At 42.6% G+C, this 13,921-nt stretch overlaps 1 protein-coding gene across 1 annotated transcript in view; it reads left to right on the top strand.

The window, feature by feature from the left end:
- Creb5 (cAMP responsive element binding protein 5) overlaps positions 1–13,921 on the top strand; it is a 315,064-nt gene that overhangs the window by 210,580 nt on the left and 90,563 nt on the right. The window contains exon 5 of the mRNA XM_035448718.1: positions 12,320–12,446. Coding sequence (XP_035304609.1) covers positions 12,320–12,446 — 127 coding nt within the window. The remainder of the gene's footprint in view (positions 1–12,319; positions 12,447–13,921) is intronic.

The following is a 13,921-nucleotide window of genomic DNA, read 5'->3' as shown; positions in this document are numbered from 1 at the left end:
TCCTAATTATGAGCTTCATTGTTGCAATTTGACTAAGTGTTTCAGATGACTATCAGTTCAGTTTCATGGTGAGTATTCTTGCAAACCCAATGGACTTAAAAGGTAGCTCCAAGAGGCTATACAAGGGAGTGGTCACAGTTTCCTAACAACTCCACCCTGTTCTAATGTCCCTTGCTCAATTCAGGGCTAAGTTGACCTGACCACCCTGTGCCTAGCAATCAGAATGATATTTTAAGTTACCTTGGTCCTTAAAAAAAGATAGGGAGAAAAGTAATAACTGACATTAGCGTTGGTGGCATGGCTCAGGGCTACAACAACTGCCTAGCATGTGTGAGGACCTAGAGATAGAATTTTAAAAGAGAAGTCATAGGAGTCCAGCTGTGACCAATGGAGAGACAGGATAAGGTACAGTCATTAAGTCAGTCAACACTGTAGCTCCTACTGGATGCCAAACTCAGTGCTCTCTGACACTCTCACTCCAGTCTAAAGGAATGACTGACACACACTGTAAGGACCAAAGTAGGGGCAGTCTGTCCTGGCAAGATTCTCCCAGAAGACGAGGGCAGGCACTCCAGGCATCACAACAAGGCAAGTGACACACATCCCTTGTGTTTCTGGATCTTTCTCCCAAATCCCTTATCTCCTACCTTGTAAGCAGAATCTATTAACTTGTTTTCTTAAATTATACTAGTTATAATCTTATTTTCTAAATCAGATGCATCATCTCATGTATAGAATATGGATTGGCATCCTTCAAGGATCAAAGGCAATCTGAACACTCTCTTCTAGTTATCCTTGTGAGTCTGCATCACAGCTGCATGGTTCGTTGAAGGGAAAGCAGCAAGACTGAAGGGATTGTAGGGAGCTCATGCTCTCAGTCTGTGCCAGAGCAAGGAAGAAACTGGGCCTGCCAGCCCGCCAAATCCAGGCATTGCTCATGTTACAGACCAGATATGGCAGCCTGCACAGCTCTGCATTTGATATGGACCACTCTGGCTGGAATAACTGAAAATAGACCTCATGTAGGATCAAGAGATCTGCCATCTTGACTGCTCATCCCCCCATTGAGGCCAGGCAGGACAAGAACACAGCTATGTTTTTAAGAACACAAGAGTCAATGGCAAAACTGTGGTTAGCCGTTTGGTTAATTTTCTCTATCTGCTCTTGGGGCATTCTCTTTTCTAACCTATGTCCTGTACTGTTCATTTCTGGTTAAGTTGCTGCTGTTCTGCTTTGACTAGAGTTGAGCACTCTGACCACTGAGAGTAGTCATCTGGAAATTGAAGATTGTTCTGTCACCCCTCACACTTCTCTATTGTGTCTTCTACTGAATGAAACAGTTTTAATCCTGTGCTTCCCCTTTAGGTTATCCTTCGTGTATTTTCCCATGCATTACTGCAGCCTTTTCAGAGTTCTACCCCCCCCCCCACACCACTGTTTTCCAACTTGACATGACCATGGTTTCTTAAGCACCAGGGACTCATCCTAGGGGATTGTGGAATCTGAGACTCAGCTTTGTCATCTCTGTCAGGGCGTAAACATGTAGGGTGTTTACTAAGCTGGGGGCTGGAGGGAGCAAGATCTTTTCTTATTTGTCTATGGAGAACAGGGCTCTTCCTGGAATTGTTGCTTCATCAATAAGAATAGAAATTGGGCTGGATGTGGTGGCACTTTAACCCCAGCACTTAGGAGGCAGAGGCAGGTAGGTCTCTGTGAGTTCTAGGCCACCCTGGTTTACACAGAGTCCTAGGACCACCAGGACAGCCTCGGCTACTAAGTGAGATCCTGCCACCCCCAAAGGAAGTGGGTAGACTGGAAACTTATAGTTCAGTGCCAGAGCATTTTGTTGGCATTGCCAAGGTGCTGGGTTCCCTCCTCAGTAATACCAAATGGAATGGAGCAGAATAGAATAGAATGGAATGGAATGGAATAGAATAGAATAGAATAGAATAGAATAGAATAGAATAGAATAGAATAGAACAGAACAGTTGCTCTTAGGAAACTAAGCTTTTTGCAGCTGGTTGCCTAGCCATGTGTGGTATCCCAGATGCCAAAAAACTACTCCCTCTAGACCAGGAGCATATCCCCTCTCCTGCTGGTATACCCACAGAGCAGTGAATTTCAATACCTAAAGTGTAGAAAGGTCCTGGTAAAGCACAGGGTGGAGAATGTCACAAATTTGCCATCTCCCTGGAGATGTATAGGAGTGGCCCTTCACAAGTTTCCAGAAGAGGCTAGGTAAAAGCATTAGAGACAGTCTTGTAGCAAGCAACCCCATGAGTCCCACAGGCCCATGAAGGCTGTGGAGATATCTCCTAGGCCTTTTCTAGCTTCTGCCCCAACTGCAGATTCTTGGAGCTGATGCCATTAGGGGCAAACTTCAGTTGTAAATTCAGAATCTAGGTGTAGGGGCTTGGGCCAACTGCAGATTCTACCAGAAATGACTCAATTAAAAGATACTGAATGACAAGCTGCAAAGCCAGGAGAAACCTAAGCAGGGTTGCTGGCACAGTTTGGGTGCGGGTGGGGCCCTGCTCTCTAGGAACCCAGGGAGCTCTGGGCCTCCACAGAATCTGCAGGCAAGAGTGGTGGTGAACACTGCCATGAATTATTCATTTCTGGAGGATGAGAAAAGCAGCAATCTCATGTAAATGACAAGGCTCATAATCACAGGCCTGCTCACTGGGCCTTAGGAAGCCAGGAGGCTTATTAACAGGAAGAAGCTGTGCTTTGAGACATGCCTCTAGAAAGCGAGGTTCTTCCCCTGCCAGTGAGGTGTGCACCCTTTGAGCCACATTCACAGTCTTTTCTACCGGGTGGCTTCATGAATGATTGATGCAATGTGAAGTTATTGGCTGGCTGAAACACCATAATCTTCCTTTGTGAACGGCTAACCCATGGCTAAAGCCAAACATTTAGCCAGGCATTTAGGATCTTTTATTAACAAAAAATCTTTACAAAGATCTGTGAGCTCATTACAAGGAAAAAAAAGAATATCACATTTTGAAATGGGTTTTCCTTTTCTAAGAACAGTCCATCAGAAATGAATCTAGCCATGTTGTGGGTTAACTCAAATGAATCAGCCCCATGGCAGGACTAATTTAGATTAATGGTGCAGAAATCAGTCATTAAAGAAGCCAGGAGGGAAAAAGCTGATTTAATAGTCTTCACAGAATGACCATAAACTTGGGTTTCTCCTCCTATTACTCCCCCATCTGCTTAAAGTGCATGAAAGCTCCAATAAACCCTCCTCTGCAGAGGGATGCCCGGCATCTGCCATAAAACCCATGAAGGCCACAGCAGGAAGTAGATCATGGCATTATTATTATTATTATTATTATTATTATTATTATTATTATTGTTTTACTGCCATTGGCTTTCTCACAGCCAGCCTTTGCTTAAAGAGAAAGAAGTTATGGTTTCCAAGATATCAGATACTATGTCTATAAAATAAAGCATCAAGTAGTATTGACAAACACAGAGGCCCAGCTTTAGCCTGTGTGGTAAACTGAGCTTCAGAACTCCTGATAGTGATGATGTAAGTTGACAAACTCTGGAGTAACTGGTACCTCAAAGAGCAGAGTTTCGATTGTTATGCCGGATAACACTATGGTCAAGCATGCATCCAAACTGGGGGCATAGACCTGAATGTGGAACCATTCTTGGCCTTTGGTTATGAAGTGCCTCAAATATCACTTGAAATAGGAATTGGTTTAGTTGATACAAAACCAAATGGATCTGGTACTCATCGGAAAGCTCCAGATTAATTGAAAGGGCCTGAGTAAAAGATGCATATAACCTCATGTTTTTCCAGACCAGAAATGTTCCAGACCAGAACAAGATTCTGTGTTCAATTCCCAGTATCAAAACAAAGAAACAGAGTTGGACTGTGTGAGTCTATTGATGAAAACTAGGGCTCAACTTACAGCTTAGATTCAATTAAGCTCATCTCATAATTTAGCAAAGGCAATTGTTTGAATACTGTTCTGCAGTATCTGTTGCCAATGGATAGGATCCTAGGTATCTATGCTTTCATTGATTCCGGAAGTATTTGTGAAAGACCTACTAGGTAGGTCTTTAGAAGCACTTGCCATGGTGGATAAGATAAACTAAATCTCTGATTGATGAAACTTACTGTTATTGATATTTATGTATAATGGCAAGGAAAGATTCTTTTTGTCTCCACCCCCTACACAATAGAACCCAGTGAGGGCCTCACCTTGCTAGGAAAGCATTATAACCTGAGCTCCTGCCCCAACTTTGGAGACACCTTTTAAAAATCACTCATCGTTGATGAATCGCAATGGGAAAGCTAAAATGCAAGACTTCAAGAGACACCAGAACATGCTTAATTTCTTGCTATTGTACGTTTCCCAATGGGAAACCTGTAAAGACTTTCATCAATGATGTAAGAAACCAAACTAAACCATTTCCCTCTGAATGCAATGTACAGTATCTTGAAACATATTCATTGTTTGGTTGATCTTTGATTAGTGATTGAGGGATGGGTTTATTGGCTGATTAAGTATCAATAAATACTAACCAAAAAATACAGAGTGTATCGAGAGCATTGCTAAACAGCCCCAACCTAGTGGGATTGCCCAGGAAAGGTGGTAAGAACAATTCAGGTCAGAGGTCTGTGGTTGGAAGAAAGTTGTGCTGCCTGAACTGGAACGGAGGCTCCAGACTAGCGGTCCCAGAGACAAAGCTATGGGAGGGGCTAGTCAGAAGCCTGAGGAGTTTGTTGTGTTCTCTTACAGAAAGATGGACCTACAGGAACCCCTGACAAGCTAGATAGCAGTGTTACTGATATTGCTATTTGACTTTTTTTTTTTTAAATGAAAGGGTAGAGCTTTCAGATGAGACAGGAAATAGGATATGGATCCAAAGGCAGCATTCTCTAACTGAACACCTGAATGTCCCTGTAACCAAAAGGAAAGTAGGAGAGGCACATTGTGGGTAGGGGCAGCACCTATCAGCAAAGGCCCTTGAAACTAAGCCAGCTTAGAAAATAAGGCTGCATACTTTCACTGAAGCTGCCTTTCCTGGAGCTAAATATTTCTACTTCTTTGTCTCATTTTTAAAATGGGAAATATTGTTGTATTTTCCATCTATCTTTGGGATCTTAATGGTGAGACATTGTAAAGTGAAAGCTCACTCAAAAAGAATTACAGGCAACAGGGTAATTCATCTCATATTTTTAATTGAAACAATAATTATATTATCATTTAAAAATACGTGTTAGACAACTTTCTTGTTTTCCCAATTATTGCTTCTGTTGTCTTTTGTCAGGAAAAAAATAAGACACCAAGGACTGACCTCAGGGGAACTGGTTTGGTTCCATTTGAGGAAATATTTGCAAGAGCCTTTTCTGAGAAGTAATGTGATGTCATTCTGCAGTTCTCTAAAGTTATAAGTGAGAAGGGTTCGTTCTCCTCTGTAGAAGGGCTTAGGAACCTGAATGTGGTGGATTGTTAAATAAACAGATATAGATGGAGTGTTGAAGATTGCATGTTGCTATTCCTTACTTAAAGCTAAGATCACAACTTGTTGAGGGAAATATGATTTTTCTGGTTAGTTTTGATTAAGTTAGCACAGCTGGAGTCATTTGGAAAAAAGGAACCTTGATTGAGTAAATGCCTCCATAAGATTGGCTTGTGGAGAAGCCTTACTGATCTGGGAGGGCCCAGCTCACTGGGGTCAGTGGCACAACCTGGGCATGTTCACCTGTGTTCTATGAGAAAGCAGGTTGAGAAAGTCTTGGGGAGCAAGCCAGGATTCAGCATCCCTCTATGGTTCCTCTTCAGTTCTTGCCTCCAGGTTCCTTCCTTGAGTTTCTGCCCTGACTTCTCCTGAGTTAGCAGCTCTAACCTGTTTGCAAAACAAACCCTCTCCTTACCAACTTGCTTTGGTCATGGTATTTTAACATGGTATTTTAACATGGTATTTTAACATGGTATTTTAACATAGCAACAGAAACCTAACAAAGACAGTGATGTTTAATATGTTTTTTGGTTAGTGCTTCAGAATAGTAATAGAATAATACCAGTTATTTTTATTATTTAGTATATTTAATATATTATCATGTAAGAAATCATCTAATACTACAAGTAAATATTACTATCAACCCACTTGTGATGGTTGATTTTTACATTAACTTTCTATAATTATTACCTGACCAGGGATCCTCAGCTAAGGAACTGTCCTTATTGCTAAATTTATGTGGGAAGACCTACCCCAAATGTGGGCTGAACTTTCTAGTCACAGCACAGATTTTAAAAGGCAGGACAGAAGGAAAATATTTGCCTTTTGTTGGCTTGGCCTTTCCTTTCACTGCTGTGTTAATTTACCCTGTTGCTGACCCTAAGGAAATATTTCCCAGAAGATTTCACTTTGGAGATGCTGGCCTCTTAGTCACAGCTGACTTTCCATCCCCAGCTAATTAGCATCTATTGTCCCTGTAAGGCAGAGGTTTCAGTTCAGTGGTACTGACTGGTCTCTTGTGAATCACAGTAAATTCTATAGCTTCATTTAACCAGCAACCACATATTCTTAATTCAATACTGCACAAACAACCCAATAGAGTTTTTTTCTTTCAATTGAAACTACACAAACTGTGTCTCCATTGTCTGCATTTCTCTCAAAATTCTTGCCTTCTAAGTTTTAAAGAACAGCCCCGAGTATTCAGTGTCTTCTCCAGCTCTGAGTTCTAAATACTTTCATATCCTCCCCCAAAACATCCAGCACGTCAACACCCCACTCCTGGTACCAATTTCAGTTCCACTTAGTTGTCAATTTGACACAGTTCAGAGTTAAGAGGTTTCAACTTGGGGATTGCCATGATCAGATTGGCCAGTGGGTATGTCTGTGAGGCATTTTCTTGATTTCTAATTGATGTGAGAAGGCCCAACACCCTACAGGCAGGACCATCCTTAGACAGGGGTCCTGGGCTCTAAAAGAAAGCCACATGAAAAGGAACTAGTGAGCAATAAACAGCTTTCACTCCATAGTTCCTGCCTCTGTTTCTGCTTAAGTTCTTGCCCTGACTTCCCTCCATAATGGATTGTGACCTGGGAGTTATAAGTAAAGCAAATCCTTTCCTCCCCAAGTTTTCATTATGATGTTTCATCACAGCAACAGAAAAATAAACTAGAACACTGTTTTACCACTGAGGGGTGGATAAAGCAATTTTCTCTGGATCACACAACTGGTAGAGACAGGTTTCCTATCTGGCCAGCCTAGCTCCTGAGTGTGTGTGTGTGTGTGTGTGTGTGTGTGTGTGTGTGTGTGTGTGTGTGTGTGTGTGTGTATGTATGTGTAAGGGTTGTCCTCTTCCCTTTGGCCTCATAGCATATATATCTATCCTAGTAGTCTATAAGCAATCACAGGGTACCATGGATCACGGAGGCCTGGGAAAGTAGGTTAGTCTATAGAGTCCTTCTTTAGACCCCCCAGACTGTAGCCCTAGCCCACCACAGCTACTTAGAGTGAGACAGACTTAGGGCAAGGGAGACTGGCAGCCACAGCCTGGGCTGTTCAGACACCCCCAGACTGGAAAACATCCTTTGGGGGAAATAAGGACATGAAACCTCTTGCTGTGGTACCTATCATTCTGCTAAGGACAGTGAAAACACAGTCTGTCATACTTGACATTTTAATTGAGAGAAAAGCTTACATAGATTTCAGCCGTAAGCAGTGTGTTTATACAAGTGCATAAAGAGGAGTAATCTGTCAAGTTGGAAAACTCTTAATGCGGCCTCAGTTCAGTAATTGAACAATCCAACATGAGCTCACACATTTACCTTGTTCCATGCCTCAATAATTTTTAGTAGAAATACTTTACCTAGAGGCATATGGTTATTAAAAAGGAGGCTCGGCTTGCTCAAAGTCTGGAATTACTAGCTCATGGCAACAAGCCTGCACCAGAGGAAAGACTGTCGGGGCTTTGTTTTCACAACTTTACTGCTATTTTGCCATCTGACTTTCAAAATCTAATTGATGTGTTGTTGGGAAGGTTTTTCATTTATTTACTTTTAAAAAAGGAGAAAATAGAGTTTCACATGGATGAATAGTCTCTCGTATTAGCAGTATTCTGGAATTTCACTACTTAGGGAGTGGTAAGTTCAGGGGATGTTGTGAGCATCAAAAGAAATGGACCATGAATTTATTTTATCATAAAAATCAATAATAACTTAGTTACAGGAGCCATGGAGGTGAGAGATGAGGGAAGCTATTCTCCCTTCCATGGTGTGTGTGACTGTGGGCAGATGAGAAATATATTAAAATCGAGTTTACTCCTGAGTACAAGTGATAATAACAGCCCCCTGCCTACCACACTGCATTGCTTCAAGTCACATAAAACTGAGATATGAAAAAAAATTGAAAATTACTGAAAATACCAAGTGAAACATAGAAAGTTTTATTCAAGAATACTATAGAGTAAGTACAAAAAAAAACCTTATTAATACATGCAAGGGAATGAGTTAATGCATGTAACTGTTCCAGCTTCAGTGGTGTGAATATCCTGCATTAGCTGGTAGTTTCTTTGTACCTACTGATAGGAACAAGTCTTCATATGCTTAGGTGGTGTTTGCTGGTTTGTTTGTTGTGCAGGACATAACCCAGGTCCTCGAGCTTGTCTAAGTATACTGTGTACACAAAGACACATTCCCGGCCCTGATTTTCTTTTTCTGTAAGTTGTGATGGCTATATACAGATCTTACTTTTTTCACTATTTGTAGTTAAGAAAGGAACCCAGAAAACTCCATTGGTTTGGTAGAAGGGTCTGGGGAGCTATTTCATAAGAATCCATATAAAACAATAGCATGGAAATATTCAGAATTCAAGCACACAGGGACCTTGAGTAGCCTTATTTCCTTCCAAGTGTACATTGCTAATTGGGCTGATTGGCATCACTTGGAAACTCTTCTAATCCCAGGGGAGCCAGGTCCCCTGAAAGGCTTTCTTAAGTAAAGAGGAAATATTTGATATTTTAAAATCTAGTAGATCTGTGAAGGGTGTGGAAATAACTAACCTAATTATTGGATTAAATGGAGTATTCCATTCCCTAGTGATTCAATACAGTTGGGAGTTTCCAGCCTTTGGAGAAGAGTGAAAACTCATTTCAAATTGAATTACTTTGCCATTTCCATTCATAGCCATTGGATTGTTTAATTGAGTTCCTTCTTAAAAAAATAAAAAAAACCACCAATAACATCTGGTGACTAAGTCTGTTTTTTAACATATCAGGTTAGAAATAGAAGGTAAATGATAGCAATGTATGTGCTGCCCTTTGAGATTGAACACTATCTTGCAGACATATGTAACATGTAGAGAGGATTTCAGTTGTCTTTCTCTTATAGCTTTTGTTTCCTCTGAACTGCATTTGAAGCTTCCCCCTAGTGGCCAATACTTGGTCAAAGATGATGTCCACACATGTACAGACATGTTTGCATAGACTTCAATTTGGGTGAATATAGCTGGCTGGCTACTTTTGTGGAGAGCTGCTCTTGGTGAGCGTTGTCTCTTACGAAACTGTAATTCAGATGATGAACTTTGGACCTGAGGGAACTACTAATAAATTGGTTTTTTTAGAAAGAATGATTTAATTTTATGTGTAACAGTGTTTTTCCTACATATATGTATGGGCACCACATGTGTGCCTGCTGCCCAAGGAAGCCAATGGAGGGTATCAGATCCCCAGAAACTGGAATTCAGATGGTTGTGAGCCTCCATGATGGTGTGGCGATTAAACCAGGCTCCTCTGTAAGAGCAGTGAGTTATCTCCACCACCAAGCCATCTCCCTAGCATCTTATAACTGTTCGACATGCAACTCTTTTCAGCAAAGTTCCCAAACAAACATCAAAATGCCAGCTCTAAACAAGTGTCGTTTTTGACAGAGTCCCATTCTGTACCTCTCAGGTTGTGCTAACCACCTCTAAAGAGACTTAGTGATAGCACAGTCATGACCTCACTCAGCAGTGATTTTCAACCTTCTAAATGTTGAGACCCTTGAATAAAGTTCCTCATGTTGTGGCGGCCCCACCCATAACATTACTTCATTGCTGGTTCATAACTTTAATTCTGCTACTGTTATGAATCGTAAAGTAAGTATCTCATATGCAGGATGGTCTTAGGTGACCCCTGTGAAAGGTTCATTTGATTCCCAAAGGGATAGCCACCCTCTGCTGTCCTATAGTGTTTCTGGGCAGCTAGACCCCAAAGCCTGATGGAACCGTGGAAGTCCAAGAACTTTCATACCTACTCTAGTCCTACTGGTTGGGTCTACTCTGCAGAGGTCCACAGAGCCCATGTCAAGATTTATTTGAAAATACTTGCTCCATTGTTGTAAGCGTCTTACGCTAACCTCCTTCGTTTTTTATGCACACATACGCTATTAGTGCAGCCCTGTGCATCCACACACCCTCTGTGCATCCACACACCCTCTGTGCATCCACACACCCTCTGTGCATCCACACACCCTCTGTGCATCCACACACCCTCTGTGCATCCACACACCCTCTGTGCATCCACACACCCTCTGTGCATCCACACTCCCTCTGTGCATCCACACACCCTCTGTGCCTCCACACACCCTCTGTGCATCCACACACCCTCTGTGCCGTGCTTTGTGTTCTTTTGTTCTCATGGATGCACCCACCAGTACGCATCATTCTTGACTAATTGATGTCTAATTCTTCTAGGATGCCTGTAACAGTGAAAAATAGCTCTTTTTCAAAGAGAGCTCTCGGGCAAACACAGTGGAAAGCTTAATCTTCTTTGGAATTTTAACAGCTATATGAAGGAAGAGCGTGCTGACATTCTTGTCTCATCTCAGGCCCCAATTCTCTTTGAGTCACCAGAACTTCATGGAAGAGTAGCTTCCCCTGCTCAGCTGTGACTCTGAACTGACCTATGGTATCCTGACAACTCCACACATGCTGGGATGGGATTCTTGAGGGCCTTGTGACACTTTTGGGGGGTTCTAATGGTACCAGGATGCTCTTCCAGGGCTCCAGACAGTGCCATATGCTCTGCTGGGGGCTTTGGGCAGGCTCATGGGTCTCTCTGCACTGGGCTGTGGTACTAGGCTGAGGCTCTAACTAGGCTGTGATGCTCTGCTTAAACTCTGGCTCGAGCCTTGTGCTGTCAGGAGGCTGTGGATAGGCCAGGGTTCTCCATGTTGGAGTAAGGCTGTGGCCTATACAGAATCCCTCTAACTGTAGCCTTATCCAGTTTTTGGCAGGAGAAATCACATGTTTTAATATCTTTAGGAAATGCCCTGATTCTGGAAGTGGGACACACAGGATTAGTGGGTTCAATATGAAAGACTCAAGGCCCTTTCTGTTTGCCATCCTCTTTAATTTCATGGCCTGAGGTTTATCCAGCTCCAGAGAGCAGAAGTACGGGGAGACTAAGAATTCTGCCACAAGGTCACTTGTTTGCTATTTTTAATAAACACAAATAATTTCCCTTTCCCTCAGCTCCACATTCCTTGGCTCATTAAATCAATTTCAGGCCCTTAATTTTTTTTTTTTTTTTTTTTTTTTTTTTTTTTTTTTGCAAGTTGAAGTAAGATTTCAAACTATGCATCCCCCTGGGAAATGCTTACTCAAATCCTGCAGATCAGGCCCAAATCAGTTTCTGTCAAACAGCCTAACACCTCACGTTATTATGAAATGAGAGATTGGTAATAGGGGGCTGAACTCTGGACTTCCCTAAGAAAGGCTGAGTTCAGTGCCAAGCCCCATGGTCCAGCTGCATTTGTTTGTGCCCTGACTTTGTTTTTTTCCACTCATAGTGGAACTACAAAATAAGTCAAAATATATTTCTGCCAGGAATACATGAATGGAGCTTGCTCTGTGACTGTGGAATGAGCGTGGACCTAGAGCAAAGCCAAGCAGGCTTCGGGGCAAAGGCGTGGGCTAAAATGCCGGTGTACCCAGAGCCTCAACACTAACACACTCCAGACGCGGAGACTGGAATAAGCTGAGCATTCTGCTACAGATTTTCTTCCATAGAAGCAGAGGCTATTGGAGACACACCAACGTGTTCCCACTGAACATCAGTTAGATAACGGGTCAGGAAATGAAGTGGAATTTGATGTATTAACTAGGAAGCAGCAAAGGAAACCAGGCATGTATTTTATTTGTTATTATTTCCCTAATATCCTCAATTATGTGGCTCTCCCAACAGAGGATGCGATCTGTTTGCCTGTGATGTTGGTGTCCCCATTGGTTTGGATGCTGGGTAACAGACCCAGGCCATCAGGAATAATGTGTTGTTTTTGTTTTTTGTTCTTTTTCTCTTTGTCCCCAGGCCTGTCCCAGGCTCTCTATCATCTCTGCTCCATCTCCACAACAGACAGAGGCAGCCCATGCCGGCCTCCATGCCTGGGACCCTGCCCAACCCCACCATGCCAGGATCTTCTGCCGTCTTGATGCCCGTAAGCATTTTTTGAGGGTGAGGGGGCTTGTAGTGATTCCCCATTAATACTGAGGCTCTAGAGAGGAGAGTAGGAACTGAAATCTGAGCTGCCTGGGAAGAAGACAGTGGCCTCTGAGTGCATTTGAGCTGAGGGCCAGGTTGCCTATCATAGTCAAATGCCCATCCAATGGCCTTCCCTGTCCTTTGGGGCTTCATTATGAGGAAGGGTCTATTTTACCTGTCAGTGACAAGGGATCCCAAAACACCCAAGGAATGGAATCTGTTCAGGAAGATATCGTTTTATAACCATAGTCATTCCTCTGTCTGTGATTCCACTCCCACAATTCAGCCAACCTTTAACTGAAAATATGGACTGAAAAATGCTTATTTTCTGAACATGTACAGACTTCTCTCCTTGTTATTATTCCTCAAACAAGGTTTAACAACTTTTTACATGGCATTAGTATTGTATTAGGGAGAATAAGATGATCTAGAATAAATGGGAGGGTTATGCAGACCATCTTGTAGATGTGTGCCATCTTGTAGAGGCTGTGCCATCTTGTAGAGGGACTTGAACAATCGCCATTTGGGCGTCAAAGCAGAGGCTGGTGTTCTAGCATTAATTCCCTGTGAATACCAAGGGATGACTGCAGTTCCGAGTGCCCATCTTGAAACATATACAGGGTCATAAAGTGGATAGTGATGGCTCTAGAAAGAACCCAGGGCATTCATTAAATGATCACACCCAATAACTAGTATTCTGTATTCATGCACATCATGTTTTTGAAATGGTAGCATTTTCTGGGTGCTTGCTATATGCTGATCACTTCAAGCACTTTGTTAGCAAATGAAAAGGAGATCTGCAGTGGTCCTCATCTTCTGAAAGAAGGAAGTTAGGCCAGTGACTTGTCCATCTGAGAAGCAGAGCAGCTGGATTCTAAATTCGGGAATCCTGGCTCCGAAGTCTGCTCTTTCAACTACGAAGTGATGGGTAACATTCTCTTTTCACTCACAGCAAACCATCTAAGTATATGCTTGTATACTGGTGTCTCAGGTGAGAAAGTGAGTGCTCACAGGGTTCTGTGCCCTGGCTAAGGGCAGACAGCTGGTAGGTGATAGCCAAGATCTAATTCTAAGTAGTCTGACTCCAGAACTGTTGGCTTTTGTTTGAATGGGGTCTCACTATGCAGCCCAGGCTGGCCTTGAACTCTCTGACTCTTGGTGCTGGACTATAAGGCAGCACATTACACCTGGCCTCAAGAGTTTCCACTATTAATTAGCATGTGTTGTGAGGAGAGTAGTGGCGCACAGTAAGTCTGGCTCTCTTCTAGGATGCTCTCCCTTTCCATCTTCCTCATTGTTCCTGGCATTATGCTTTAATGGAAAGGACCACAGGAACTCTTAAAAGCCCTAGAAGCAGTATGGCAACCCAGTTAGCAACCCTCCCACAACACACTGGGCATGAACATTTTTAGGATCTTAGGGCATTGTCAA

Source organism: Cricetulus griseus, chromosome 8 (genome assembly GCF_003668045.3).
Source record: "Cricetulus griseus strain 17A/GY chromosome 8, alternate assembly CriGri-PICRH-1.0, whole genome shotgun sequence".
In the NCBI taxonomy this organism is placed as follows: domain Eukaryota; kingdom Metazoa; phylum Chordata; class Mammalia; order Rodentia; family Cricetidae; genus Cricetulus; species Cricetulus griseus.
Note: the sequence above shows the minus strand (reverse complement) of the source record. Positions and strands in the feature narration are given on the sequence as shown.